The sequence below is a fragment of the Chiroxiphia lanceolata genome, chromosome Z (genome assembly GCF_009829145.1).
Source record: "Chiroxiphia lanceolata isolate bChiLan1 chromosome Z, bChiLan1.pri, whole genome shotgun sequence".
In the NCBI taxonomy this organism is placed as follows: domain Eukaryota; kingdom Metazoa; phylum Chordata; class Aves; order Passeriformes; family Pipridae; genus Chiroxiphia; species Chiroxiphia lanceolata.
The window spans coordinates 61,990,807-62,018,795 of NC_045671.1; the positions used below are offsets into that span (position 1 = coordinate 61,990,807).

At 41.5% G+C, this 27,989-nt stretch overlaps 3 protein-coding genes across 7 annotated transcripts in view; 2 read left to right on the plus strand and 1 right to left on the minus strand.

The window, feature by feature from the left end:
- The window catches only part of SMC2 (structural maintenance of chromosomes 2), a 21,072-nt gene extending 12,464 nt beyond the window's left edge, over positions 1-8,608 (minus strand). The window contains exons 1-11 of one of the 2 annotated variants that reach the window (XM_032676622.1): positions 8,241-8,608; positions 7,428-7,668; positions 6,396-6,545; positions 5,652-5,774; positions 4,718-4,756; positions 4,421-4,531; positions 4,190-4,234; positions 3,505-3,738; positions 2,689-2,838; positions 1,805-2,038; positions 808-967 (exon numbers count right to left, since the gene is read on the minus strand). In XM_032676622.1, the coding sequence (XP_032532513.1) occupies positions 808-967; positions 1,805-2,038; positions 2,689-2,838; positions 3,505-3,738; positions 4,190-4,234; positions 4,421-4,531; positions 4,718-4,756; positions 5,652-5,774; positions 6,396-6,545; positions 7,428-7,595 (1,414 nt within the window). In that variant the 5' untranslated portion in view covers positions 7,596-7,668; positions 8,241-8,608. Of the gene's footprint in view, positions 1-807; positions 968-1,804; positions 2,039-2,688; positions 2,839-3,504; positions 3,739-4,189; positions 4,235-4,420; positions 4,532-4,717; positions 4,757-5,651; positions 5,775-6,395; positions 6,546-7,427; positions 7,669-8,112; positions 8,163-8,240 lie in introns of those variants that run through there. The other variant, XM_032676623.1, reaches the window with a different exon arrangement.
- Positions 8,061-8,384, plus strand: LOC116781106 (predicted GPI-anchored protein 58). Its single transcript, XM_032676707.1, has one exon. The coding sequence runs from the start codon at positions 8,061-8,063 to the stop codon at positions 8,382-8,384; it is 324 nt and encodes a 107-aa protein (XP_032532598.1).
- Positions 8,364-27,120, plus strand: PTGR1 (prostaglandin reductase 1). Of its 4 annotated transcripts, XM_032676626.1 has the most exons (11): positions 8,402-8,530; positions 15,612-15,718; positions 17,623-17,668; positions 18,344-18,403; positions 19,593-19,760; positions 21,571-21,688; positions 21,986-22,141; positions 23,640-23,745; positions 24,822-24,940; positions 25,859-25,971; positions 26,623-27,120. In XM_032676626.1, exons 2-10 carry the CDS (start codon positions 15,613-15,615, stop codon positions 25,967-25,969), a joined length of 990 nt encoding a protein of 329 aa, XP_032532517.1. In that variant the 5' UTR covers positions 8,402-8,530; position 15,612; the 3' UTR covers positions 25,970-25,971; positions 26,623-27,120. The 4 variants fall into 4 exon arrangements, with proteins under 4 accessions (XP_032532516.1, XP_032532517.1, XP_032532515.1 ...); XM_032676625.1 differs by having other exon boundaries at positions 8,364-8,471; positions 25,859-27,120; XM_032676624.1 differs by having other exon boundaries at positions 25,859-27,120.
- The last annotated feature ends 869 nt before the right edge of the window (positions 27,121-27,989 follow it).

Below are 27,989 nucleotides of genomic sequence, written 5' to 3' on the forward strand. Positions count from 1 at the left end.
GCCCTGAAGACACCAAGACCAGTGAAGGACAGGGAGGAAGTGCTCCAAGTGCCAGAGCTGAGATTCCCCTGTAGCCCATGGTGCAGACCATGGTGAAGCAGGTTGTCCTGCTACAGCCCACGGAGGTTCACGGAGGAGTGAATCCATCTGCAGCCTGTGGAGAACCCCACGCTGGAGCAGGTGGATGCCTGAAGGAGGCCATGACCCCATGGGAAGCCCACAGTGGAGCAGGTTTGCTGGCAGGACTTGTGACCCCATGGGGGTCTCATGCTGGAGTGGTCTGTTCCTGAAGGATTGCACCTCATGGGAGGGACCCATGCAGAGTCTTCTTTGTGAAGAACTGGTCCATGAGAAGGATTCAAGTTGGAGAAGTGGAGGACTGTTTCCCATGGGAGCGTCCCCAAAGTGGAGCAGGGAAAGGGTGCGAATCCTCCCGCTGAGGAGGAGGGAGCAACAGGGACAAAATATGATGAACTGACTGCAGCCTCCATTCCCTGTCCCCCTGCAATGCTCACAGAGAGGAGGTACAGAAACTCAGGAATGAAACAGAACCCGGGAAAATAAGTTAAATCGATTTCCCCAAATCAAGTCTGTTTTGCTTGTGACAGTAATTGCCAAGGGATCTCCCCCAGTCCTTATGTCAACCCACAAGCCTTTTGCTATATATTCTCTCCTCTGTCTAGTTGAGGAGGGGGATTGATAGAGCAGCTTTAATGGGTATCCGGCATCCAGTCAAGGTCAACTCACGACACTTCTATACTACTTTTCAGATTCCCTCAAAATTATGCACCAGAAGTCCGTACAGACCTGTATAGTTCAGCTCCTTCATTTGGTTCTCCAGGGTTTTTTTCATTTTTTCAACTGCTTCAAATGCGTTCTGGTCTTTTGTGTAGCCTTTATCGATCTTTTTAACTTCAGTTTCTCTTGTCTTTAATTCTTTTCGTGCATAATTCAACTTCATTTGAGCCTGTAAGGAGTAAGCAAATGTGGAAGCAGATCTTCAAAGACAATCTTGCAGGTGCAGATTTAGAACGCTTGCACTAAAAAATCTGTAAAGTTTTCCACTGGTTGCAGATATGCCAAAAAGAACCCGTGGCTTTTGAAAATAACGGCACAGGTTATTTGGAAATAAAAACATAGATCCTGTATTTAGCTGTGGTAAAATTAGCACATGAATAGATCCTGAGAAGAAACAAAGCAAAATAATCTGGGATACGGCTAGTCCTTTCTTATTACTTTCTACAGAGGAATTTTTCCTGAATTGAGACAAGGAAGGTACACTTTCAACTTTGAAAATTTAAATTCCACTGCTAGAACTATCCCAGCAGAGGTTTCCTATCTTGAGACAAAAGAAATGGCATTAAGTCGTGTGACTAGCACACAATTTAGCTGAGGACAAAAGTTTCTTCTAAACTCTCCATTGACAGTCTCAGGCATCTTTATTTTGATTCCATTAAGTTTAACTGCAGAAATCTCTTCGTATGAACATGTATCATGGACAGTAATCTTATTTTTTTGTATCAAATACCATCAACCATTTGAGTGCAGTGACTCCCCCTTTATATCTCAAATGCCAGTTTCTGTACTTCCTCAGAGCAATGTTACAGCTTTTTCCCATGCAAGGATATTTTGTTTATATTTTATCAAGAAGTTACCTTAACGTATATGCTAAAATGTAAAATATCTGGCATAGATATCTGTGTCTCTTTTCATCGACCTTTCAAGCATGTGTCAGTTAGTTTTCAGTCAATGTTCAGAAGAAGCATGAAGACAAGTCTGAGACAGGCAGAGCTTTTATTCTTACCTGTTTAGTATCCGTTACTGCTTTGCTAATTTCATTTTTGCAGATCATCATCTGCTCAGAAAGAGAAGCTTCTTCCCCATTGTTATTGTTGGATACACCAGCAGATAGAGCATTAAAATGTTTTTGTGCTCTAGATAAAGCATCTGCATCTTTTTCACTTTCTTCCTGTAAAGCATTTAGTTCTTTCTCTTTCTTCTTAAGCTCTTGCTCCTTTGACACCAATGCTTTAGAATCCTTCAGCAAAACAAAGAACAAAAACAAAAAAGGAAAAGAAAATCCAAGTCCATTAACTTGAAATTCATATGTAGATGAGGAGCTACAAGTAGTTTCAACTACATTTCTATGACCTTTGTCAAATTTTGTAATCTTACAATATGTCTTTGCATGTTTTCAAATGTGTACTTGTCCCATGAGTGCACTAAAGATCTACAGATAAATACAGGAAGTGATGACAACTGCCCACTAACTAGGAGAAGTATCTCTTTCTTCCCAATATCTAAAAAGTGATCTTCAGCGCTTCTCTTGTATAAAAAACATCAACTGTCGGAAATACGCAAGGTAGAAATTTCTCATTTAATTTTAAGAGTAACGTATGTCCAGACAGCATAATAATTTGAAGTTATAGGGATCTCTCCTCAGGTTAATAAAGGGTTGAGAACTTTCTATTGCACTTGTTTTGTATCTCCATCATGTCCATTTCTAATGGGAACCTACAACCTTACACTGCACAAATTAAACAGTGTCCTTAACATTTGTTTCTGCTTTTCTGATGTACTTTTTACCCATCACAGGATTTTTCTTACTGTAACAGGCAAGAAAAACCAGCTGTACCCACAGTCTGAATTAATTTAGCATGTAAAGAAAATTATATACAAATAGCTTACCTTCCGCATACGTGTTACCAGTTCATTGCACTTAATTTCTTCACTTTTTAAGTTTTGCTTCTTGAGATCAAGGGCACTTCGTGCTTTGGTATTAACTCTTTGATTTTCTGAAAGAGTAGCTTCCAGTGCACGAAGAACATCTCCAACTTTCTACAATCAGTAACAAAGGAAAGTTAATTTAGCCTCTGAGACTGATGCCGTACCTGTAATATTTTGTCTTCTGTTCACAGCTTTACGTAGGAGGAGATCTGACCAAGCGCACAGTCAGACTTCAATAGAAACAGGTCAGAATATCTCTTGCCCGTGAAATTCAACCTAACTTGAAGCTACAGTTGAAGACCCACATCACTCCATATGATGGGACACTGTCCCTTCACAGAAGTTGGATTTAGACATCCAAAGACCCTATGTGCCATTGTATCTAACCAAATTTACCGCCTCCAAAATTGAAGTCAATACTGATTTCTTTTGAACAAAAGCTTCCTTACTTTTCTTTTTCTTTGAGACATAAACAAAAAGAGAGAAAAAAATGTCTGGCAAAACTTACCATCGAATGCACAGGTGGAAACATGAGGGCAAAGTTTCTATGCTTTGGTTATTTTTCATATACAGCAATTGGAAGTAAAGCATTTCAGACAAAACTTTAAAACTATGTCTTCTAGACAATGGCCAAGAACAACAATGAATAGTGCATAATCTAAGCAACCCACCAGAAGAAGATAAAAATTCAAGGGTATATTATCTGTAAATATTATTCCCATGTCATAAGATTCTTTGTATTCAAGTATTCAGATGAGCATGACTGTTCGCACTTACCTTATCCTTCTCCTTTTCCATCTCCACTATGTCTTCATTAAGTTTTCTTACTGTCTGTTCAATTTCAGCCTTTGATTCCTGAAGCTTCTCCACATTAGCCTTCATTTCCTTTAACATAGCACTGGAGGATTCCTTTGTTTCTTCAGCTAGAAGAAACTGATAAGCTATACAATAGCGGTTTAAATGTTCTGCTTCTCGTACTAATTTCTGGTGTTCTAGATAGGCTGCTCGTCCCTGAAAAGACCAAAAAAAAAAACCCCAAAACATTCTAAAATTTGAAGGAAAATAAGGATACATATGACTGTTATAGAAATCTTCTAAGCACTTCTAAACATTAGTATTTTTAGGTAAGAAAAAGGATTCTCCATCTTAATATAATTGACTGCACAGCAGAAATATCACTTGACCCAGTTTTTTTAAGAACTAAGACATGTTTTTATCTTCTAATTTTATCTAGTTCTTTTGTTTTCTTCCTTCTCCCTACATTTCTCTCTAGGACTTCTTGGAAGTCCTGAATGTCACATTCTCTGTATTTGGAAAGACAATAACATTTCTCTATCAGAAGATTCTACAAAGCTTGAAAACATACTACTGTTTTAGCCAACACGTACTGGTTCAGGGCAGCTGAAAGCATTTTTTCAGCACTTGAAAGACCTACTTTACCTCACTTTTAATTTTTCCATACCTGTCTCAGTTTCTCTAAATTCGGATTGATCTCCTCATTCAAGACCTGAAACATAAAACAGAACATTTGTATTCTGGTTTTTTTTTTTTAAAACTCTAAACATGTGTAAGCATGACTATCTAGTTCCAGGTGCAGAAATGAAATATTCAACAACTTAAAAAACACACTAAACTAATTATTCAGTTATCTTTAACAAATATGAAAGAAAGTATACTTTCTAAAATGTAGTACCGTTTCAATGCTTTTCAGTTTGGCTTCCTTCTTCTCTATGGTTTTCTGGACAGCATTTCTCTTGCTTTCATACAGCCTAGTACCAGCTGCTTCCTCAATCATAGCTAAAATCTAAAATAGAGCAATGCAACAAAAATGAGATGTCCAACTGAGTTGAACAAATCTAGCATAAGAAGAAACATCCCATCTCCTTCCAACACCTTTATTTTTGTTGTCCCCTTCCCAAAATATGGATTCTTGTAATTCAAAACAATTCAATAAAGCTTCAGACAAAAAAAACTCCCACAACTTTCCTACCTCTGGCGGCTTCATATTTAGAACTTTGGTAATTTGTCCCTGGTGAGAGAAAGACAAAACAAGAACAGTGTTTGTGTACCATGCAGTAGTAACAAGAAAAACCAAAACTCCAAATCCCAAAACTGTTGAATTTTAAGTTCAAACACTTTTTTTTTTTACTATAAGAATAATGTAGTTTACTGAATTGTTTTGTTATCCAAAGTTCAAATAAGTCACACTTTCAGTTAGCAAGCTTGAAATGGTCCTCACAGGTATTTTAGGCTCGTCCTCCACATTCCTGATTACAACTTAAAGGAGTAAAGCACAGTTTGTTCTAAAGTCTTACTGAGTTGCTGATGTTGAATAAGTTCCTAATCACAAACCGGTTCTTTTGGAGATGTAGCTCATATATAACTGGGGAGAAGCAGAATATGTACACAACTGTCGCCATATCCCAGCCCCCCATTCAGTTTGGGACAGTTACATTTGACTGAGTAAATCCTGATCTGTTTTATTATTCCTTGCAAATATTTCAGGGATCTGCCTAGTCCCTATGTTGATGTTTATAAGAGACTTTTCAATTAGCCAGCATTCTTTCATTAATTGTTACTTAAGAAGGCACATATATCAATTTCACTCAAAATACTGTCTAATATGGAACACATGTAATAGGAAATAAAATCTCTGTAATTTCAGCATAATAATAAAAGAAACACATATCTGTTAAAGAGAAAAAAAAGAAAATAAAATTGGAATATATTTCAGAAAACCTTGCTAACAGTGTGCCACCAGTGTGTTTTAGGGTCAAACTGCTGTACTAGAAATCATAACAGACACTTCATTTTTACTCAATAAGATATTGCTTCAATTAGGAAATCAACTGTTCTCCCACTATCTATCCTGCCTCAAATTTAGTGCAAGTTCTTTCTGGATTTTATAAAGATGCACACAATACCTGCATAATGAGGAAGTGAGGATTATTGACATTGAGTCCAACGGAACAGAAGAGATCCTGCACACGATTGCTGGTAGCATTTGTACCATTGATAAGATACTTACTTCTACCTCCAATGACAACCTGGAGAAAGAAAAGAAATTGAAGAAACTTTCAGTGGTTCAAAAATTACGTAATATTGTGAGGATATAAACTGTAACAAAGAATAAAAAAATCTGAGCAAATCATCCGTATTACATCTTTGTGTACACATATATGTGTGCACTACACAGATCTATCTCAAAATACATCTTGTTTGACTGAAGAGGCATGTAAAATATTTAACTGAAACAAAAGAAAGATTAATCATTGAGGACAATACTACAAGAAAATTTCCAAAAACACTACTTTAAAAAAACAACAAAACAAAAAAAACACCCAAACCAAAACTCCAACATCTTCATCAGAAAAATAAAGGTTCCTTGGTTCTTGGAGATCAAACTTAACACTCAGTTCAGATATTAAGAGGAAGATACAAAAGCAGAAGCAAAAACAAAATACTAAATAGAAAATTAGAACTTGCGTTACGAACATTTTTGTCTAGTACACTGGACCTACTCCTGCAGTTTGTGCCAAGGACACTGTGTAATTGCAGAAACTCAAGGACTTCAAAAAATATCCTTTTTTTTTCCTTGACCAGTCACTCTGTTGAGCATGGCAAAAATGTATTTAGGTTACTAAACAATACAGATATTAAAGACTCACCTGCCTAGTCACGACAATCTCATCATTAGCTTCAAATCCCAGTGGACTCTGACTCTTGTCCGAATTATCAAAGCTAATAGACACAACCGCCTTTGTAATTCCAGCTTGCCCACTTTTATAAACTAGATCTTGCAAGTTGGAAGCTCGCACCTAAATCCATGGAACAAATAAATACTTTTTTGAAAGAATTAATTTCACAGCTTCAGTGTACTACTGTAGGTTTTGGAGAAATGAATGAAAAAAATGAAGATCTAGCTGCATATTTAAGAGTTCATGTGAACTGATACATGGGAGCTGCAAGGTGCTATTATTCTAAAACCACAAGCAGAGTGTGGCAGTCTAGTTTTAGTTAGCTAATTGTTTCTGCATGAGGTTCCTGACAAACACTGAACAGATGTTAAAAAAAAGCCAGTCACCAGCACATTTATTTAACCAGCACTTATTATTCATAACGCAGTTCACAGGGAAATGCTTCCGAAAGTGTTCCTGGATTTGTCTACATCTGGGGGAAGGCAGAGGGTGGAAAAGAAGGGAAATCAAAAAAGCATCCAAAGACAGAGATTCAAACTGACGTCAGAACTGTCAATTTTTTTATGAGAATAAAGCTGATATATCGTCTCTTAAATAGCAGGCATTGCACGAAAACCAGCTTTTTAATTTTTTCTTATGAACCAGATGGCCAAATGTTAAGACCCAACCCAGAACTGAAAAAATTTATTTACAAATAAACAAGTCAGTGCCTTTTGCTGCAAGAGACCTTCAGCTTGAGATTGCTACCTTTTAAATGGGTATTTTTAGTCTATTGTTCTAAGCCACATACTGTTCACGACTGTAGTCCACTGAATTCTTACCTTAGAGTAAGAATGAGAAAGAATGTCAGACACCCAATTTTATGTAATGAAAAATCCAAGTAAATAAAACTATATTTTCAAGAAGCACCACTTCAGATCTCCCATCGGAGATTACTCGTTATAGTAATACAAAATGCTGCTAACAGAAGAAAGACGTTTCGTAAATGCCCCATCCCTTTACCTGTGACAGATTGTTGATTCCCAACACGAAACAGATAGAGTCCAAGATATTGGACTTGCCACTACCATTGAAGCCAGTAATGGCATTGAATAATGGGTCAAAGTCATTAACTTCCGTCCTTTGAGCATAGGATTTAAATCCTTCCAGAACAATTGACTTGATGTACATCTTCTCTATGGTCCTAAGGGACCAGGCAAAGTATTCCTCCGAGTAGCACAAAGAAAGGTATCTGGATTATGATCTTATATATTTCAAAGAATAAAAGAAAAAAAGAATAATCATACTGCATGCCAAACAAACAGTTACACGTGTGAGAAAATGGTAAGAACACATGATTTTCACAACAAAAACATCATGCATTTATAAGACGAGAAATGACAAGTGGACCTCAGGTCCAGGTAGCATCCCAACAATAACCTGTACTTCAGCATTTCTAAGAGACGTGACTTCACACAAAGCTTACCACGACACTTGTATGAAGACTGGTGGCAAAACCCCGGTTTTTCACCAAGCTGGCCGCCAGCCAGCGAAGGGGAAGCAAAGCCCCGGGTGTTTCAGAACACAGCAGAAGCGGAGCCCCCATTTCCCGCCTGCAGGACTGCTATATCTGCTTAGCCCCACCGCCCCCGAGGGATGAATCCCAGGAAAGCGGCAGCCCCGGCTCTGAGGCACAGAGAGCACGGACCCACCACAGCCCCATCCCGGTCCCTGCTGCCGGCATCGCGCTGCCCCGCGGCCCACTCGGGACCCCGATCCAGCGAGCCCCCCGTGCCGCGGGCAGCTCCGCTCCCCTCCCCGATCCCAGTGCCTCACTCGCCCACCGCCGGGGCCGCTCCGCGATCCCGGGGCCGCTCGCCGATCCCGGGGCCTCGCTCGCCACCCGCCGCAGCCGCTCCCGCCGCCCAGCACGATCGAATTTTGGCGCCGAACGCCCCGGCCGTTAGAGGCGGCGCCTGATGGCGGCCGCCCCCTCACGGGCTGCCGCGGCCTGCCGCGCCCCGCCTTCCGGCGGCTGGCACGGGCTGTGATCTCGGCTCCTGCCCGGTGAGGGGCGAGCGCTCCTGTACTGTGGTCTGAAAGGTGGGCGAGCACCCCCAGGGCAGGCGGGCACGGCCGAGAAGGGGCTCCTCGGGCTCTCGGGGGGACGGGAGCTGGGAAATGGCGGCTGTGGTCGGTGAGGGAGGTGCGGTGCGGCCCCGCGGGCCCCGCGGGCGATGGGGCAGGGCGAGAGGGCACTTGGGCGTTCATGTGGGGTTCTGTGGCGGGGCTGAGGAGCTGGAGTGCAGCAGCTCCAGGCTGCGGCGGGAAGTGTCTTTGTACCGGTCTGAAATCATATTAAAATGAAGGAAGTGCGGTTCTATACTTATTACATACCTTCCTACTACAGCGCTTCACCACCCCATTCTCCCCCTACCTGCCAAAAAAAGAAAAAGCCATCTATGCCTGTTTACTGCTGTGATATAAACAGGCGCTTCCATTCAAGCAGAGGAAGGAGAACTTGTTCAAAATTTGTGTGTATGTGTCACTGGAAGAACAGGAGTTGTCTAACTATTTATTACCACATTGGTCACAGCGGGAAAGCAAAGTCGGCAGGATGCATTTGCTCTTTCCTGGATAGTGACCACTGCTGTAAAATTTACTGTCCTGAACTACTGAGTTTGATGTTATTTTAATAATTTTAAATAATTCAGACTGAAGGGCTACATTACAGAGAAATAAAATAGTGTATTTGCTCACATCAGGAATTACCTTGGATGCTGCTGTTTAAGGCATTACTGAGACAGCAATGCTGCTGGAGGTACTGCAGCCAGAAGAACTTGATGATCTCTTATCAGCTGTTACTTTGCTAACATCTGAACACCATACTGAGAAAAATTATTGTGAAGTATGGAGATGAATCAGATTGACGCTGTGTAACTATACAGCCACATCAAATGTCACATTTTATTTGGCAGGTTGAAAATGTTCCCAAATGATTTTTGAATCATTTTTAATTGACAAAAAATCTGCTGTCTGTGGCAAATGTGCTTGCATGTTTCTTGCCTGAAGGAGAGGCCCTGATTCGTTTCTGTTAGAGGTGGCTGCTTGGACTACACTGTATCATGTACTTACAAAAGTAAAACACTTTCCCAATTCTTAAAATACTCATATCACAAACTGCTGAAGCTATACTATATTTTTACCCTTGTAGAATGCCTACTTGTGACTTCAGAGCTAGGAAGGATCTGCTCAACACTTGGTACAATGCACATTATCAGAGAATCATAAAATTATTTGGGTTGGAAGGGACCTGAAAGATCATCTAGTTCCAACCCTCCTGCCATGGTCAGGGTGGAATACAAGAGTAAAGTATCATGCTCCGCTTATGTATGCTGCAGCAGCAGGGAGGTCCTCAGGTCCCATTTTCCAGATGCTGTGCTGATCACTTCTCTGTGCTGCCACTTTTCCACTCCAGCTCCTTTGACTCTCCTTGACATCCCTCTTTTTTTTTTTCCTCATGTGCTGAGATTTATCAATCTCAGTCTCCTTAATACTGCAGATTTCTTGGAGTGGTAACAGATAACAAGTATGTCTTGTGTATGCTAAGTGGGCTGGAGCAGCAAGTTTCTGTCTTGAGGGAGAAGTTGGTTGTGCATGTTACGAGCAGGAACTTGTTCAAGGATCAATCTGTCCTTGCAATATTACAGAAATTCAGGAGGGACCCTCAGAGGGATGGCTGATGCTTGAAAGCATGTTTGTCATTTCCCTTCTGACTGCACTTATTACACAACACTGCAAGAGATGCTTATGCTGCAAAGGGGTGTTGCTGCAAATTCAAGAAGTGAAACTGTGCTGCAGTATGTCTCTAGTGCTTTGATGAAATTTTACATTTACTGATGTTGCAACATGTGTTTGGCCTGTATCAACATTTTAAGCAAGGGAGAAGTAAAAAGAGTGCTTGAAAGAATCTTATGAGTGCTGTGCAGTGACCAGGGAAGCACAGCTGGCCCATCAAGAAGCTTCAGCTTGATTTGTCAGTTCACATCTCCTGCAGTGTCCCACAGAATTGCTAAAATTGAAAAAGAGCTTTAGGATCGAGTCCAACTGTCAACCCAGCACAACCACTATGTTCACAAGTAAACCATGTCCTCAACTGCCATATCCGCATGTTTTTTGAACACTTTCAGGGATGGTGATTCCACCACTTCCCTGAGCAGCCTATTTCAATGCTTTACAACCCTTTCTATGAAAAAAACTTTCATAGTATCTGATCTGAGCCTCCCTTGGCACAGCTTGAGGCCATTTCCTCTACTCCTGTCCTGTCACTTGTTACCTGGGAGAAGAGATTAACCCCCACCTGGCTACAGTCCCCTTTCAGGTAGTTGTAGAGAGTGATAAGGTCTCCCTTGAGCCTCCTTTTCTCCAGGCTGAACAACCCCAGCTCCCTCAGCTGCTTCTCATGTGACTTACTCTCCAGACTCTTCACCAGCTCCACTGTCCTTCCCTGGACTTGCTCCAGCACCTGTGTCTTTCTTGAAGTGAGGGGCCCAGAACTGGACACAGGATTTGAGGTGCAGCCTCACCAGTGCAGGTGAATGATCATTTCCAAAGTCCTGCTGGCCATACTGTATTGCTTGTATTTCTGATCCAGGCCAGGATACCATTGGCCTTCTTGGCCACCTGGGCACGCTGCTGGCTCATGTTCAGCTGCTGTCAACCAGCACTCCCAGGTCCTTTTCTACTGGGCAGCTTTCCAGACACTCTTTCTCACCCAGCCTGTAGTGCTGCCTGGGGTTGTTGTGACCCCCCTGGCAGGACCCAGCACTTGGCCTTGTAGAACCTCATACAATTAGCCTTGGCCCATCGATCCAGCCTGTCCAGACCCCTCTGCAGAGCTTTTCTACTCTCCAGTAAATCAACTCCCACCCACCTTGGTGTCATATGTGAACTTGCTGGTAGTGCACTCAATCCCATCTTCCTTCCTATCTATGGACTTGCTTCTTTTTTCTTATAGTTCTAGAGAGTCTCACTGTATGTGCAATTTCTGAGAGCTGAAGGGCAGCAGACCTGTTTTAGTGAAGGTACTGCTTCCCTTCTCACCGGCCCATATGAACTTGCTCTTTTGAACCTCTGTTGGAATTACAACCTTGTTACAAAGTGCAGTGTGGCCAAGTCTTGTAGCAGAGCAATGACTACTCACCTACAATCTTTGACCTTCTTCCAGGAGTTAATAGTATTGCGTAAGGAAGTGAAGTTGCAGCTTTATCGTTTCATAATACAGTGTCATGCTTGCTTAGAAGTACAGTCTCTGCCAAAAGTAACACGGGAGTGGTTTGCCTTTATTTTGTTTTTACAACAGGAAAAAAAATGTTGAGAAAGCATTGTAGTAGCTAAGCCAGAGGAGAGGAACAGGTAATTTTTGCTAAAACTTGTAGGTACATATGATTTGAAGCCATGATCACTCCCAGGTAATTGGTAATCCTATATGTGCATGGGATCCTGAGGTAGCCTCTGTATTATTAATCCCTTGGCAGTCTCTACTGCCAAGAAATCCTTTTGTGTTTGTTTGGTTGGGGTGGGAGGGAAGGTGGTTGTTTGTTTTCTAAGGTATTTGGCAAGTCCTTCGTGCTGGTGCCTGGCAGATTGCTTTGAAATGCTGCAGAAGACATAAATTGAGTCTAGGGAAGAGACTAGATGAGATGATGGTTACCTGAAAAACTGCTGTCATAGTGATGGTGGGTTTTTCCTCAGCAATGATCTACAAACCAACTGTGTCTGAGGGATACACTTTACTCGCTTTTAATCACACCCTTTACTTCCAATGTAGGTGTGAGCATAGCTGTTCCTGCTTCAGAATAGAGATAAAAGGAAAAGTACCACAGTCATGTCTGCAAATTATGACTGTCAGGAAAATGAACTGTTAAGCTAACCCCAGATTTGAATTGAACTTATTTGTAATTGACAGGCTGCTAAAGCGATGTTGTCCTCAAAGTTAGATTTGGGCAAGTTCAGGCTAGGAATAATAGCTGGGATTACCTAAGAAAGGTAAGATTTTCTAGTTTGACTCATGCTGCCTCGAGAGCTTTACTACTTTTCCACTTGAATGTGAATATTCCCAGATTTCAGGTATTGCCATCAGCTCCTCAGCCTCCAGTCAAACTATCTCCATTTTTTCAGACTTGCCTGTCTCTTTTATTCCTGATCTGCTTTTCCGATTGCTAATATGTAATATGGCATTCCAGTTTTCACCACTTCCTTCTTCTCTCCCCTTTTCCCCTGAACTGTGAACCTTCTTACTCATGCTGATTTTGGAGACTGAGCTGTGACTTCCTGCATGAAGTGCTTTGCTTTCAGCTCAGCTACAGTTTGCAGCAACTGCAGTGTCTGAACACAGATAGGATCTTTGCTTTCTTATGTATTTGATTAGTGCAAAGAGACAAGATTTCCCATTCCATTACTTCTTTTCTAGGTGTTCTTTATTGTTTTATATCTTGATGGTCTAGATGAGGGGACAAGGAGGGTTTGAAGGACATTATAATAAATGCTATCCTGGACTTCAATTTCGGTAAAAGCTTTAGTGGTTCTTTTGTAAGAAAATCAAGCAGAAATGCATCACCTTATTTTTAAATAGTCTTTTTATCCCTGTCATGGGCTGTTCTTTCTGAAGTTTTTATCATAGCAGCCTCTTTGCTATAATAATGGTCTGTGAAACAGTTTATACAGAAAACACACGGAAGAAATGTATTATCCAAACCCATTGACACTGAAAACAAAGTAGTTTTATGGTTTACGAGGGCAGGTTACTGCTTTAGGAGCTGAGATGGTGGCTATCACATACTTAATTCAGTAAAACTTAAAATGGAACCCTGAAAATGTTACATCACTGCTATTTATCCTTTGGAGTATGCTTAAGCATCCTTTGGTATGCTTAAGAAAAGTAGTCCTTACCACTTCTTATTATTTTATATCTAAACATACAAAATAATCTTACTTTGTTAACCTGGAAATTGGTTTGTGAATCCATCCATTAAGCATGTATCTGTGTTCTGTTTTCTGGATTTTTGGTTTTGTTTTGGCTTTTTGTTTTACAACCTACAGAAAACACTCCTAGTCTTGAAGTGGCTATAATGATGTGATTTCAGTAGGAAGAGAGAAGTGGGCAGCAGAAAATTTCTCCTGTCTCCAAAATTAGGCCTAAATGTAATAAAAATGGTTCTGTGAAATTAATCTTTCAATATTGTTTGTAGGCAGGATCATTGCTCTGCTGAAAAACTAGAAATTTTTGATAGGAGTGTGAAGATTGGTGTGAAAGGGAGGTCTGAGAGTGGAAGCATCAAAAGAAACAGTTGAAGGAAGACAAAAATGGCCTGTACTGATGGCACCTAGGCTTGCAGATCATCATAATTACATGATTAGTGTTGGGGAGGGCCACGTAGGGAAGACAAAGGACAGCCTCAAAGAGGTATCAGGTTCCTGTACTCAGACATGGAGACTCGAGCTATTAGGAAGTGCTGGTGGGAAGGTAAAGAGCAGGGCTGGAGCCTTGAGGCACACAGACAAAAGAGACAAAAAGCAGGGAGTCAATACTGATGACTCACAAACGTGGGACACGATGAGAGACACTTCCCAGGGGTACAAATGGCACATCAGCAAATAACTGCCAGCCTAGCCAGCATCCCTTTGTCCCTGGTCATTCCTGGATGGAGCACACTGCCGGGACAAACCCCGCTCGGTGCCTGTGGGTGTAAACGAGTGAGTGGGATCAGTTTTGTTACTCTGAACTCACCTTTCGCTCCTGTAAGCCCGTTTGCTGGCTTTGCTTTGTTCTTGCTACAGTGTCACGATATCTTTTACTACAGCTAAGCACTGGACAAAGTTTTCTCCGATGCTACATGCCTCATTGCAACATAGTTGAGGCAAAACGACAAAGCTTGCTAGTGTTTCTTAAGATGGCTCGGCAACAGTGAGGCTTAGCCACAAACGCTCTGATCCTTCGGGGCGTGCACTGGGAACATGAGGATGTCAGAGCACACGCCGTGAAGTGACAAATGTATGGATCATTTGCCATGCTAAATGATGAACTGAACAAGGAATTTGACATTTTTTAATTAGATATTTTTCCCCAGAGGGAGAACTCTTGCGAGTTCTAGGGCTGGACTGGTAAAAAGTGATTTGAAGAAATTCCCGCGCTGTGGGATAGGTCTCCAAACTGCAGGTTTTTGTGGTTTCTAGAACCACGGGGTTTGTGCATTTAGCTTCGCGTGTTGCGTAACGTGCCTGTGCAACTGGCTGGGCACTGAATTGAGGGTTTTGGAGGAATGATATCAAATCTTGATAGGAGAAAGGTGACTCACAATGGGTGTGTGCTATGCTATGTTTACTGAGGGTTTTCACTTCATCTTGGGGAAGTGTATTGAGGGCGGTACTAGCCCTGTCTATAAAAGCCTACATTTTGACCTTTGAAAGTGTGTGTGACTGAAGGAGTCCAGCCCCTGGCTGAGTCGGGTGCAGAAGGTTATTGTGACAGCAGAAGACAGTTTTCCACCTGCCTGCTCTAAGTATAACTTCTGTTTCTTGTTGGTGCAGTTGTGTATAAGAAGGGCAAAGGGGCTGTGAGGTTAGAATTAATGCAAGTTATTTTTTTGTTTCTGTCTTGTGTGGAAAACGCTGGTGACAATGTGCTCCCAGTTCCAAGCCCTGAGCTTGGCAACTGGAGAAGTGTTTTCTTTCGATATAATGACTGTCACAGAAAGAAGTAGTGCTTACCTTTGTTTTTCTCAATTGTACTTTGGTTCAAGTTTGTAAAAGTTTAGGTTCATTACTCATCCCAAATAATCAGGGATTTTTTCCTTACGGTATTTTTTTTCTCATTAAACTAGTAGATTTTCTCCCTTCAACATCTTTAAGGTGGGAGTCATGCAACATGCCAGGGCTGCCTTCCCACTCCAGGGCTTGCTGCCCTGGAGCAGGCAGGAAGGTCCGACAAGTCACAGAAAGCTCTGGGTTGCTAAGGCAATGTGGGCCTTTTCAGGCATTTTCTTGATCTAGTGATATTGCCACAAGAACAAGCAAAGGCTTTCTTGTGTTATGGCACATTATCGAGATAACTGTTCTGCCTCATGAAGTATAAACCAGCCCCCATGAGCAGCCCAGTACCATTGGGCATCCTTTTGACAGGTCCTCTTTTTGTTGTTTGTTGTGCAGGATGGTGACTGCCAAGGCGTGGGTTCTGAAGAAGCATTTTGAAGGTTTCCCCAAAACCAGTGACTTTGACTTGAAAGAGATAAAGCTGCCAAATCTGAAGGATGGAGGTGAGTGGAGCGCTACCTGTTATTAATTTTTCTGGAGGTTATCTGATTGCTGATGTATGGCTGCGCATCTTAGAACTGTCTGCATGTTTCTCTGGCTTATATTTTCAAAAATGCGCTGACATGGCTTGGGCAAGCCGTGCACCTTAAGAGAGAAGGACAGTTGCTGAAGAACAAGTATGCTGATGGGTTTGGTGGTTTTTAAGTCATGTTGCCTTCTGATAATACCCTTACAAACAATGGCTGAGCACTTCTAACTCCAGGACTCAGCAGCTGGGCCACGCCTTTCACAGTTTCAAGCTGCCTAATTCCACTTGGTGCCTGATGACAAAGGCACTCAAATGCATTTGCAAAGAAAGCTTACTGGAGAAATTGCCGAAGTGATACAGCCTTGAAACCCACAGCCACAAGGAAAACAGAATTTGTTTCATTTAGAAATAGAGAAGCTGATCATGACACAGAGGAAATGAGATAACTGTTGTAAAATCCAAACATGCTTTACTAGTGAAAGGCTTTTATCTACATTATTTTGGAAAAAGGTGGAGAAGACGACATCTAGGAGTATGTGTTCAGTGGAGTTTTTCATGCTGTTAGGGAAAATACTGATAATAGTGCTGGGAGGAGAGCAGAGAGACTGTGCACTGACAGTGAGCCTGCAGCAGGGAGACCTCAAGGCTGGAGTGGGTAAAGGTTAGTTTTTTATTTTAAGAAGGAACACTGCGAGACTTCTACCTCCATTCAACTTTTTTTTTTTTTGCCAGTCCTTAGATTTTTTTTGCCTAGTCCTTAGTCCTGTTAGATCTGATCTGTTTTAACAACAAGAGACAGTGAATATAAACAGTAAAAAATGGACGGTTTTTATTCCTGTGGTTGTGTGTTTTGAAAAGGGTAAGGAATATGTTAACTTATTATATACAAGAGCTGTTGATAAAACAATGAACTTTGATTTGTTGTTTCACATGGACATCTGCATCAACCATGCTGTCTTGAGCCTCATGCCACTACTTGTCCTTTACAAAATTTACTCCACTTTAGAAGGTTCACGAAAGAAATTGCATTAAAGTACTAGTTATGTTTGCAACTTAAATGTTTGAAAACCGATTTCTTCTTACGTATGCAGACACAGTTAAAAATTTCATGTCTGTGTGTACTTAAGAACCTGGAGTAATTTTTTTGTTCCCAATTTAATCCTTACAGCAAAAAGAGGCATAACTTCATACTGCAGTAACACTTTTAAAGAAGGTGGCCTTCCCTGTTATGTTACATGGCCTTCCTGCTCTCTCTTGAGTAATGGGAAGATATTTCTATCTGAATATATTCCTAGCTTGTACTAGATAGACCACTGCAGCATAGGCAATGAAAAGTATTAGTAGGTGGAGATGAACAGCTAGAACTGCTGTATGAATGAGAATTTAAATTAAAATATGTTTAATGGTATATTTTCCGGGAACTAGTGTCATTAGAGACAATAAAGTGGATTAAGCTACTTTAAAAAGATAAACTAATGCTTCCTGTTTAAGGCAACCAAGTATTTTTTGTATTTGACCTGTGCCAGGGTTTCTTACCACCCTCCGGTGGTTGAATTGTGAGATGCCCTTTTACATATGGGTCAAAAATAAATTAGGGTTCTGGCCACTTGACCCTTCTATGGAGAGAGGAGGCAGATGCAAAAAAGCATGAAAATAAGACAATCTCTTAGATACACTACAGAAAATGTTTTTTGTAACAGCACATCCATAATCAAAACTAATGAATGTAGTAGTCATTTCTGGTAGGTTTTCCCTAAAGGGTGGGGGATGCTTTTGAGCATCAAGAACTCCTATCAATTTAGCTGAAAGATTGACTTATGGAAACTATGCTTTACTGCACTGCTAATGTCCAGGAATTTGCTTTGTCTTTCGTTGCAGAGTTGCTGCTTGAATCGGTGTTTCTCAGTGTTGATCCTTACATGAGGTATATATTTTTCTTCTTTATGACTTGCTGGCTAGGATGCCTAATTCCATCTGCCACTTAAACCTCAAAAGAACACGTGCTGAGAGTGCCCCTTGTTGTCAGAGTCCCAGTGCCTCTGTCTGCTTTTCATAAAAAGTGTGTAAATTACAAGACTCAAAATATGGAGCTGTGCCAAATTTAGCTAGACACTGGGATAGTTTTTCTTTGAATCTGCTGGTTTTCCTTGTTGTGTGTTCCACTGAAGTGCAACAGGCTCAAATGAGACTGCAGCCCTGTAGCAGTACCTGCTTCATTTATCTTAGCAACCTTTTACTTAATAGTACAAATTCTAAGTCAGACATTGCTGATAGACCGATGTTAATAGGAGGCAGTTAAAGCTCAGGGAAACCAGGTAGTTTTAAAGAGGATGCTGGTGGATGCAGGTGTCAGTTCTCTGAGTCTTAGGCTTCTTGTGGTGGTGGACCATGCCGGGAAGATTAATGATATGGTGTCCCCCAACACTCTCATGCTGGGGATGCTCAAGTAGCTGGCCCTGCAAAACATCCAGTTATGCCACAGTGTTCAACAGCACTGCTGGTATTCTCTTTTTGGGTCAGACAGTAGCTACTACTGTCATAGTGTATCCGGAACATTATTACAGTTGCTCACAGTAAGCCATGTCTGCTTCTGTTACAGAGTTTACAGTCGAACAGTCATGAAGGAAGGGGACATAATGATAGGAACACAGGTTGCCAGGTAAGATCTTCAGTTCTTGTGAGATCTTGTTGAGATCATATGGCAGATCTCAACAGGAATGTGCTGACGTTCGAGACATCTGCAGTCTGTGTTACCTATTCTAGACTTGAGTCTACACTACATACTTCTGCAACTGTATTCTTATATGTAATTGGTTGGAATGTGTTCTTCCCCTAAGAACTACTTTTGCCTTTTTGGAGAGCATTTAGTCCTCTGATAAAACCTATACATTTTTTCTGGCGATAATGTTCTCAAAGGCAAATTTTACAGGTATGAAGGACCAACAATTGTATTTACCATAGGTGTCAACTTCACATTTTAAAACCTTCTGTACTAGTAGTTGCACGCCCACAACCATACCTGCTATCTACTCCAGCTGAAAATATCTCATAGTCACTGAATATGCAGCTCCAGCCAAAGGGCTGTATAACCATAAGTTCATCCTTTTCCCAAGCTTTTGGTAATTTACAGATGTTTCCCTTTGTCAGCTTGTTCCTGCTGTGCTGCCTATCAGTTGCTGCTTAGGAACATCTGTGGCCTTTGACTCTTGTGTTTCTCTGCAGGAACACAGAGGCCTGGGGTAAATTAACAACTAAGTCTGCTGAACAGAAGGCCAGCTGTTTCTAATAATTCAAAGCTGCTTACCTACCCTTTTCTAACATAGTTTTCCTGTTGAGATAAGGAAGCTGAAGTTTCATTTGGTATAGAGACACTGCTAATATGAACTTCTCCCTGGTTTTAGATACTGCTTTCTATCTGGTTTCATTACCCCAAGAGGTTCCATCTTCAGGATCTTCAACTTTTAAATGGGTTGCAGGTTGTCTGAGAAGGAAACTGCTTTTTACAGCCTATCTGCAGCTCCTTGCTTTTCTATGCTTTAATGCCAGCATCCTCCTTCCTGCATTCTAATTCACAGAAGCCTAGTCTGAACTCATACCAGGTGACAGTCAAAAAAAGAGTTGGCACTCGTGGGAAAATTGGATTTGTTGTGGGCAGAGCTGAGTCTAGAATCATCTTGGCCAGTATCTCTCTGGTAATAAGAAATTGCAGACATTTCAGGAAAGGAGCTTGACACCTACAGCATCAGCGGGTATGGGCTAAATGTCCTGATGTGAAATATTTCTTTGAAGAGCCAGTATTGATTTGTCTCTGACAGGGTATTCTTTTTTTTTCTCTCTCTTTTAAAAAGGGTTGTGGAAAGCAAGAATCCTGCTTTCACAGTGGGGGCCTTTGTTGTGGCTGACGGTGGCTGGAGAACTCATTTCATCTCTGATGGGAAAGACCTACGTGCCCTTCCTTCCAGTTGGCCAGAATCACTCCCCAGATCTCTAGCCCTTGGAACAGTTGGCATGCCAGGGTGAGTTTTGAGATGAAAAGGCAACTATCATCTGGATTTTACTGTGCAGGATGTTTCTGCCTATCTGTGTGACCCTTGTCTTGTTCTACAAGCATGTTGCCTGTTTCACTCTGGTAAGAAACATGTGCTTCTGGATGCCCTTACCCTGTAGAGTACCTGAAGTTTGTCCCATCCTCTAGATTAGAGGAGATTTGCCTTGGAGATTATGGTGCCTCTCTTTGAGGAGCTATGATAAAGAAGAAAGAGGATCCAGGAAGGGCTGTAAAGAATCCATTTCAGTCTGTGTTAACCTTAGTGGAAAGTCTCAAACTTCACTGGCACCTGGACTAATCTGCTTTTCCTGACTGGGCTCTTCCACTATCACCATATTTCCAGAACTACCCCCAAAATTGCAAAAGATCACTGTCATATCATACAGCAAAACAGAGGTCCTTTAACTTGCACTGGAGCAGAAAACTCCTCTGCCTTGGAGTCTATATTCATTACTGCAGTCTCAGTCATCCTCTTGCATTTCTTGACTCATTCTCTATAGTTTTTATGGGAGATCAGGACTTGGTCAGTCCTATTCACATGGGAGGCTTTCAAAAGGATTGTAAAATTGTGTGTGATGGAGAACTTCTCAGATTTCATTTTAACATCAATCAAGATGTTTTTCCTGATGGTTGGTTCAGTTCCCACTTTCAGTCCAGACCAAGTGTGAAGCTCTCAGCTTGAATTTAGAAATTATCAGAAGAGTTTTCTGAGATTCTGGGCCAGTTGATGGGCTAAACTTAAATGTTTTCTACAGATTACTATGGCACTGATTAGGCTGCATCTCAAGTGCTGTGCCCAGTTGAGCCCCTCACTCCACGAAAGACATTGAGGTGCTAGAGCCTGTCCAGAGAAGGGCAATGAAGCTGGTGAAGGGTCTAGAGAGTAATTCATATGAGAAGGAGCTGTGGGAGCTGGGGTTGTTTAGTCTGGAGAAAAGGAGGCTCAGGGGACACCTCATTGCTCTCCATAAGTCCCAAAAGAACAGTTTAGCAAGATGGGGGTCAGGCATCTAGTGACAGGACAAGAGGATATAGCCTCAAGCTGTACCAGGGGAGATCCTGCCTGGACATCAGGAAGAATTTCTTCATGCAAACGGTTGTCAAGCATTGGAACAGGCTGCCAAGGGGAATGGTGGAGTCACCATCCCTGGAAGTGCTCAAGAAAAAACTGGACATGTCACTTAGTGCTAAGGTTAATTGACTAATTGGTCAAAAGTTGGAGTTGACCTTGGAGGTCTTTTCCAACTTTAATGATTCCATTTTTCACCCAATACCCATAGCTATGCACAGTAGTCCTCAGGAGCAGGGAGACCATCAGTTCATCAAGTTTTTGCCACCCTTTTTTTCTGCCAGCTTTGATTTGTGATGAGTATCATTTAATCTTTGCCTCAATCTGGTAGATACCAGCTGGCTACTGACCTTTCTCTACCTTTCTCTCTCTCTTTCAGTGTATAACTGAACTGTCATCTTACAAAGTTATCTGTGTTTCTCCTTCTGGCTACTGATGACAAAGAAAGTTAATGATCTGGCTAATGATCACAAAGATTTCTGCTGCAACATTCTGTTAACCCAGTAACATATCTGTGTTTTTTTCTGGGATGGCTGTGAAAAAGCCACCAAAGTAAGGAGGTTGGGTTAATATTTATATTTCATGAAGAATGAGGAAAACTAAATTTTGTTCTGGTTGTGATGATATTGTGGTTCAATGTGGTCAAGTCCTATCTCTGAGTCTGTCATCTTTTACTCCTCACTGAGCCATTCTTCCCTCTTTTTCACAGCCTCACTGCGTATTTTGGTCTGCTGGAAGTCTGCAAGATTAAGCCAGGAGAGACGGTGCTGGTTAATGCTGCAGCTGGTGCTGTGGGCTCTGTGGTGGGGCAGATTGCTAAAATTGGGGTGAGTGGCTTGAACCGGCTCATACTTGCTCCTCAGAAGCCTCAGCTGGGAGACAGGGCAACAAGGCTATGAATGATCAGCAGGGCAAGCATCCCTGAAGGCATGCCTGCACTGGGGTCTTGTGATGGAACAAGCTCCTGAAGACATAGCCAAGCTAGTTCAATGTTTCCTAGAGCTCAGAAACTCATATGGTGACAACGGCTGCGCTTTAAGGGTGAGCTCTGCACCCAGCACTCTTTGAGTGTCAGCCTGTGTTGTCAGGGGATATTTAGAAATGTTCTTTTCCTTTCCTTGCAGGGTTGCAAAGTGGTTGGCTGTGCTGGCTCAGATGACAAGGTTGCCTATCTGAAAAAAATTGGCTTTGATGAAGCTTTTAATTACAAGACTGTTAAATCTTTGGATGAAGCACTGCGTAAAGCCTCTCCTGATGGCTACGACTGTTTCTTTGATAATGTGAGTTCAGAGAGAAGGCCTTGCCCTGAGCAGTTCTCATTTTCCTTAAATTATAACAGGATCTCAATATTGTATACATCTAATTGCAAACTACACCAGGAACTCAATACTGAGATCCACTTAATCGAGAAAAAGAACTATCTGCTTTCCTGTTCCCTTTCCACACATATTTCTGCAGCTGAGTTGGGCAGCAACAGAAAGGAAAAGATTGAAAGGCAAAGCTGGGTTGTTGGCAGTGTTTTTGAATGGAGAGAAAGAAGTTTTACTTCACTCTTTGAAAAGTGTGGCCAATTTTGGGGAGGTAAGGGTCACAATAGCATTTAACTGATGCTGAACAGAGACAGCTTCAGTCCATTCCTGGCCCACCCTGGACCACAGCTATTGCAGAAGGGGAGTGAGTGTAGATTATGTGGTCACAGGGGCTGCACTGGTGCCTGTAAACTAAAGAATGGCAAGGCCCACTTGTAAAACTACTGCAGTGGCCCATAGAGGGTTTCTGACCTCTCCTAAGTATAGCTGGAATTAACGGGGACTGTGTACTGTTCTTGATAGGCTTTTTGAATGTGACCATCTTGTTTTGAACAGAGTTTAACAGTATGGATGCAGTTAAACCATGTCAGTTCACCTTCAAGCCAGACAACCAGCCCTGGCTCTTTTAATTTCCTACTACAGCTAACATATGGATTATACCTGATAATATAATACCTGGGCACAAGGGTATTAGCAGATATAGCAGCCTAAAACTCCCTGGCTAGCTACCTGGTTTAAAAAAACCCATCATCACCTCTTTAGCATGTCTTTCTCTCAGCAGTCTGTGTTCTGTGTGGATTGCAACATACCTGCCTTGCCCTGGCAATTGACAGAAATGCAAAGTTCAAGAAGCAGGGTTTCAGGAGCTCCTGGTTACTTTGCCTTAGCCTTCTGAATTTCATGTCCAGTGCTGCCAGTGTCTGAAATATGTTTAATGGTCACATCCATTCCCTTCCCTCTCACTTCCAACTTCTGTGTAGAGTTCCCCCAGCAGTAAATTTTCTCACAGCTTCTCACCATTAAAAGTTTCTGTTCAAAACACATCCCTGTTTCAGAGATGAGAATCATTAAGTAAAAGCTTAACATCACCACGATGTGAAGATGTAAAAGTGCAGACTGGTGTGTGGGAAAAGCTGGTGCTTCTTAGTGCCCCTAGACATGCCCTTAGAAGGAGGGATCTATTTGCAAATCCTGCCCAACACTTCCAAACCAAGATCTGTGAAGCAGATTTGGAATTAAAACTGCTTTCCTACGTTCATAACTAATTTTTAGAAGAGTGAGATTGAGTCATTATAGTGTTCTCTAAGTGTAAGGGTTTCTGCAGCCACCAAATCTTTGGAGTAGTGCAACTCACCTCTCCACTCCCTGATTGAACCCGTTGGTGCAATGATGCAAGATTGGCAGATTTTGGTAATCAGTACTAAACACTGGATTGTCTCTAAAGCTGCACATGCTCTTGTTTTTGCAGGTGGGTGGAGAATTTGCCAGTATTGCTATCAACCAGATGAAGAAATATGGAAGGATTGCAGTCTGTGGAGCCATCTCTCTGTACAATGACTCCGTGCCTCAGAAAGGTGTGGGCCTGCTTTATTGTGTCTAAAATGATTTCCTGTTTGGTGATGGCAGAGAGACATAATAGGAGTCTTTTGAGATTTTATTATTTGTTTCTCTGTGCCATTTACGTGTGTGTGTGTGTGTGTGTGTGTGCGTGTGTGTGTGTGTGTGTGTGTGTACATTCAGGTAACTAACTGCTCTGGGGCAGTGGGAGCATGACCACACTCCTTGTGTGTACGTGCACTCATCCTCCTTTGTGCACACTCACACTGGATGGAAAATATCAGCTGATTAGAAATGAAGGAGTGACTAAACTACTTTAAACAGGACTCCACAGGGCTCTAAGCAAATATAGATCAGTAGAAGGCTGATGTGGTGCATGATGTCATTTACACAGTAGTACACAATTTTAGATGAGATAATAGATTTCTCTCACGTTTTTAGATGATGTGTCTTAGGGTTGTTTTTTTTCCCATAAGGTTTCAGCTACTAGTGAAACTGCCGAGAAATGTGGCCGAGATGAATATTCACTTCCAATAACATTTAAGTTTTTCAAATTTGCCTTCTAGAAGAAATAGGAGGTCTGAATTCTCTTTGACAGCACATTGGCTTCGGACTCTCAGACCACTTCAAAAAAATGAAACAGGCTTTTGAGAGTGAGGACTCTATGACGAATTTTTGTGATTGAGGGAACTGTGTTTTAGAGTTTATAACTTAAATTTTGAGAGTTAGAAAGAGGATGAGAGCCTGGCAGGCTACCAAATAAGCTGTCAAAACAGTATTTTTGAGATTCAGCTGAAGTCCCTCAGGTGAAGAAGCTGAGGCCAGTTTACTTCTGAATGAAGCTGTTTTCAGAAATGTTAGTGTTTAGTCCCACAGCTTTACAGATCAGGGCTGTGTTTCCTTGTTTGGCTGTCTATCCATGAATCCTTGGTCTTTTGTCCTGGAAGTTCTGTTTGGAGAAAAAATATTTGTTTCTTCTGGCTGAAACAAAGTCATTCAGTGGTGTTTACTGCTAAAAGCCCACTTTACGCTTGGGATTTATTTTAAATGAAATTGATATTGCAGATGGCTTTCTGGTTCCTTTCTCTTGCAGGGCCCTACATGCAGGTTCCAATGATCTTGAAAGAGCTTCGAATGGAAGGGTTTATTGTGCACCGCTGGAATAACCGCCGGGAGGAAGGTGTGAAGGCACTGCTAAAGTGGGTCGTGGAGGTAAGGAAGGAAGGGGTAGTTTTCTGTAAGGTGTACTCACACCATAACTTCCCTCTTTGCAAGGGGTCTCTTGTCATAGCTGTTTGGGTGAGGTCCCAGCATGGTACTTTTCTTTTCCCTGACATGATCTTTGAGCGTTTTGGGAACACTCAAACCATAGTAAACATGCCTGATCCCTTCTGCTTTGTTAAGACCAGCAGTATTAGCTTGTGGAATTAGATATATTCCAGAGTACATGTAGGCTTTGAAAAAGGATGCTTCCAGAGTAATTCAAAACAGTTATCTGGTAATGAAGGTTTTCATAGTTAGGGTAATTCCTCTATTTCTCATTTGGTCATCTGTAGCATGAGCAAGGATTTCCATTGTAGTGTTGTGCTGAAATTACTGGCAAGAATTAATGTTTTTATGGAATTGGGAGTTGGACTTTAAAGGGACTTAATATGGAATTTCTTTTATTTTTGTAAATAGAGGCTAAGTTAGTTATTAAGTTGGTTCATGGTTGTGAGAAGTTTGTAAGTGTGAATACTAAAGGCTAAGAGGCTCTAGCTTTTTCAAACATGAGGATTTGCGATGGATCAGCTTTTGATCACTTGGATTTGCAATTCCGTATTTCTGTATGGGTAGACAGGCCTGGATTTGGGGAAAAGATCCCCTACCTATCAATTATTTGGGGACCAAGTAGCACTAAATCTATTCTGGTATGTCTGGCAGTGACTTTTGCCCCCTGTATGACTCCAAGTAGAAGGTTTCACAACAAAGGCAGATCCTCACAGCAGCCTACCTAGTTTTGCAGAGTTAGCCTGGTGCATGCCAGCTTGCTTGTTTCAAATGAAACATACGTGCTGGAGAAAATTTTGTTGCAATTCATTCAATTCTGGTGGATGAAAACTCAGTAAATTCCTTTCTTACTTTTGACAGGGAAAAGTGAAGTACCATGAACAAGTCACTGAAGGATTTGAGAACATGCCAATGGCTTTCATTGGAATGTTAAAGGGAGAAAATCTTGGAAAAGCTGTTGTAAAAGTCTGAAGGTCAGATATTCCTGGGAGACTGGTGTGGGAGAATGTGATTCTGTTAAATGCTTTTAACTCACCTGTCAAAACATATGATTAGTATGTTTCTGCTGGACATTTGGTAATGGTAACTTCTGTTAATAATTGGGCTAATAAGTGTAAGAATATGCCAATTCATAAAGAATTTGAAAGATACCTCCCAAAATTACATAAAAAAAAGAGCCTTAAAATTGCTGAACATCAGAACTGTATCAGATTTAATAGTAGCTTGAACCTTTGTTTTTCCTTACTACAAGCCTGCTCATACAATTTCCAAAGCTTTGCTAGCTGATGGCACATTTAATGTTTACCCATTGATTTGTCCCAGAACTTGACAAGAGGGATTTTTTAACCAATATCAAGAGGTGGAGAATAAGCTAAGCTAACAACACTTGGGGATTCCAGCTTCTTCTCTAGCTGATTTTTTTTTTTTGACCAGCCATCCCTGGTAAAGGGGGGACTGATGCCTGAGAATTTTTAGGATTTTTAGCTTTTTGTAGATTTTAGAAGTAGCTGTGTAGTAAATATAGATTTTTGGTATAATTGTATATTCTCTCACACTTTAGAATAATAGTTAACATTACTAAACCCTATTCCCCCATTTCATATTGAATTTTCTAAATTCTTTAGGCTTGTTTAGGCTCCTTTCAAGGTAGGACTGTAGTAAACACCTGTTATGTTTAAGAACATTTGCACCCCAGGCCTGAACAAGGAGATACGATCATAGTCAAAGCAACTCTCAAGCCTGGAACCTTCGAGAAGCTCCTAAGACAGTATGTGCTGTGAAGAAGAAGATGAAGAAGAAAGGGATCTTGTGACCCTGGACTCAATTCTGGAGAGGCATGCCAGGAGGCAGATTTGGGGAGGATCTGGGGGGCGGATAGCTCTGGGATTGGATGGATAAAACCATAAAATTATAGAACCACTGGACACAGGGCGTGCCTTTTCTGTACTCCTCGTGCCAGAAGGCCTTCATTAAAGAGCTGTTCTCTGTCTTATCTACTGAATTAGCCTGCAGATTTTTCTGCTCCTGATTTTAAGGCAACAAAACTTTTATCAGACAATGTAGATATCTCAGTTATTCTGAGATTATGGAAAGGAAAAATAAAACCGTTAATGTATACTTTGCTTGTGTTATAGTTCTGCTTGTGGAAAACTTTCCCTTTCACTTCCTTGTGGCTAAGATAGAGGAGCTAAAATATTAAAAGCACTTATTTATCCCAGCAGATCTCAGTACAGGTGATATGGAGAGCTCATTAATTTCCTTGAGAAATTTGGTCATTGGTGTCCAAGCTTAGAGTTGACCTTGCCATAGTGTTCACCCTGGCTCTCCTGGGAGGTGAGATAAATATGATGGCCCAAGCTGTGTTAAATTGGTGTCCAGCACCCACATGGTGCCAAACAAAGGAGACACACAGATTAGCAACAATAAATATCTTAGATGTTTTGTAAAGGCCAGAACAAGAACCTGTAACTATGGGATACAGACAGGTATTAAAAGTGACTGTGATCCATTTTCATCACTGTGGAGGACTTCTTGGTTACTTTTAAGGTTTCATTACTGATCTGTGAAGAGGGATTTTAAACAGCTTTCATGTCTTTGCAGTGCCAGGATTAGATGCTCTGTTTGTCAGCAAGAAGAGATCATTTACTTAAGTTGTAGATTGACCAGTACTTGCCAAGTGAACTGAAAAAAACTTGTCCTGAAATACAGGTCAGGTGGCCACTGGGGAAGTAATGCATCTTGGCACAAGCAGGGGACAAGTTCTGGTTGCTTGATAGTCTTTTCTGAGGAGACTGAATTACCAGTTTGAATTGGCTCCAGTGCTGTGGTTTTACAGTGGCCTCTGGAGAAGGTCTGTGGATAATTACCACTGCACAGCATGGAAAGGGGTAAACCACAAAAGGGAACATGTTGTCAGTAGACTTCAAATCCATTGAGTAGAGGTCTGGTGTTGTTTAGTGGCTTTTCATTAAAGAATTTTCGGAGGGCTTAC

Excerpts from the sequence above, each read along its gene's own strand:
- LOC116781106 (XM_032676707.1), top strand. The coding sequence starts at position 8,061 with ATGAATCCCAGGAAAGCGGCAGCCCCGGCTCTGAGGCACAGAGAGCAC.
- PTGR1 (XM_032676625.1), top strand. The coding sequence starts at position 15,613 with ATGGTGACTGCCAAGGCGTGGGTTCTGAAGAAGCATTTTGAAGGTTTC. Across the intron at positions 19,761-21,570 it reads GGAACAGTTGGCATGCCAGG|CCTCACTGCGTATTTTGGTC; the intron begins GTGAGTTTTGAG and ends TCTTTTTCACAG. Across the intron at positions 23,746-24,821 it reads TGACTCCGTGCCTCAGAAAG|GGCCCTACATGCAGGTTCCA; the intron begins GTGTGGGCCTGC and ends TTTCTCTTGCAG.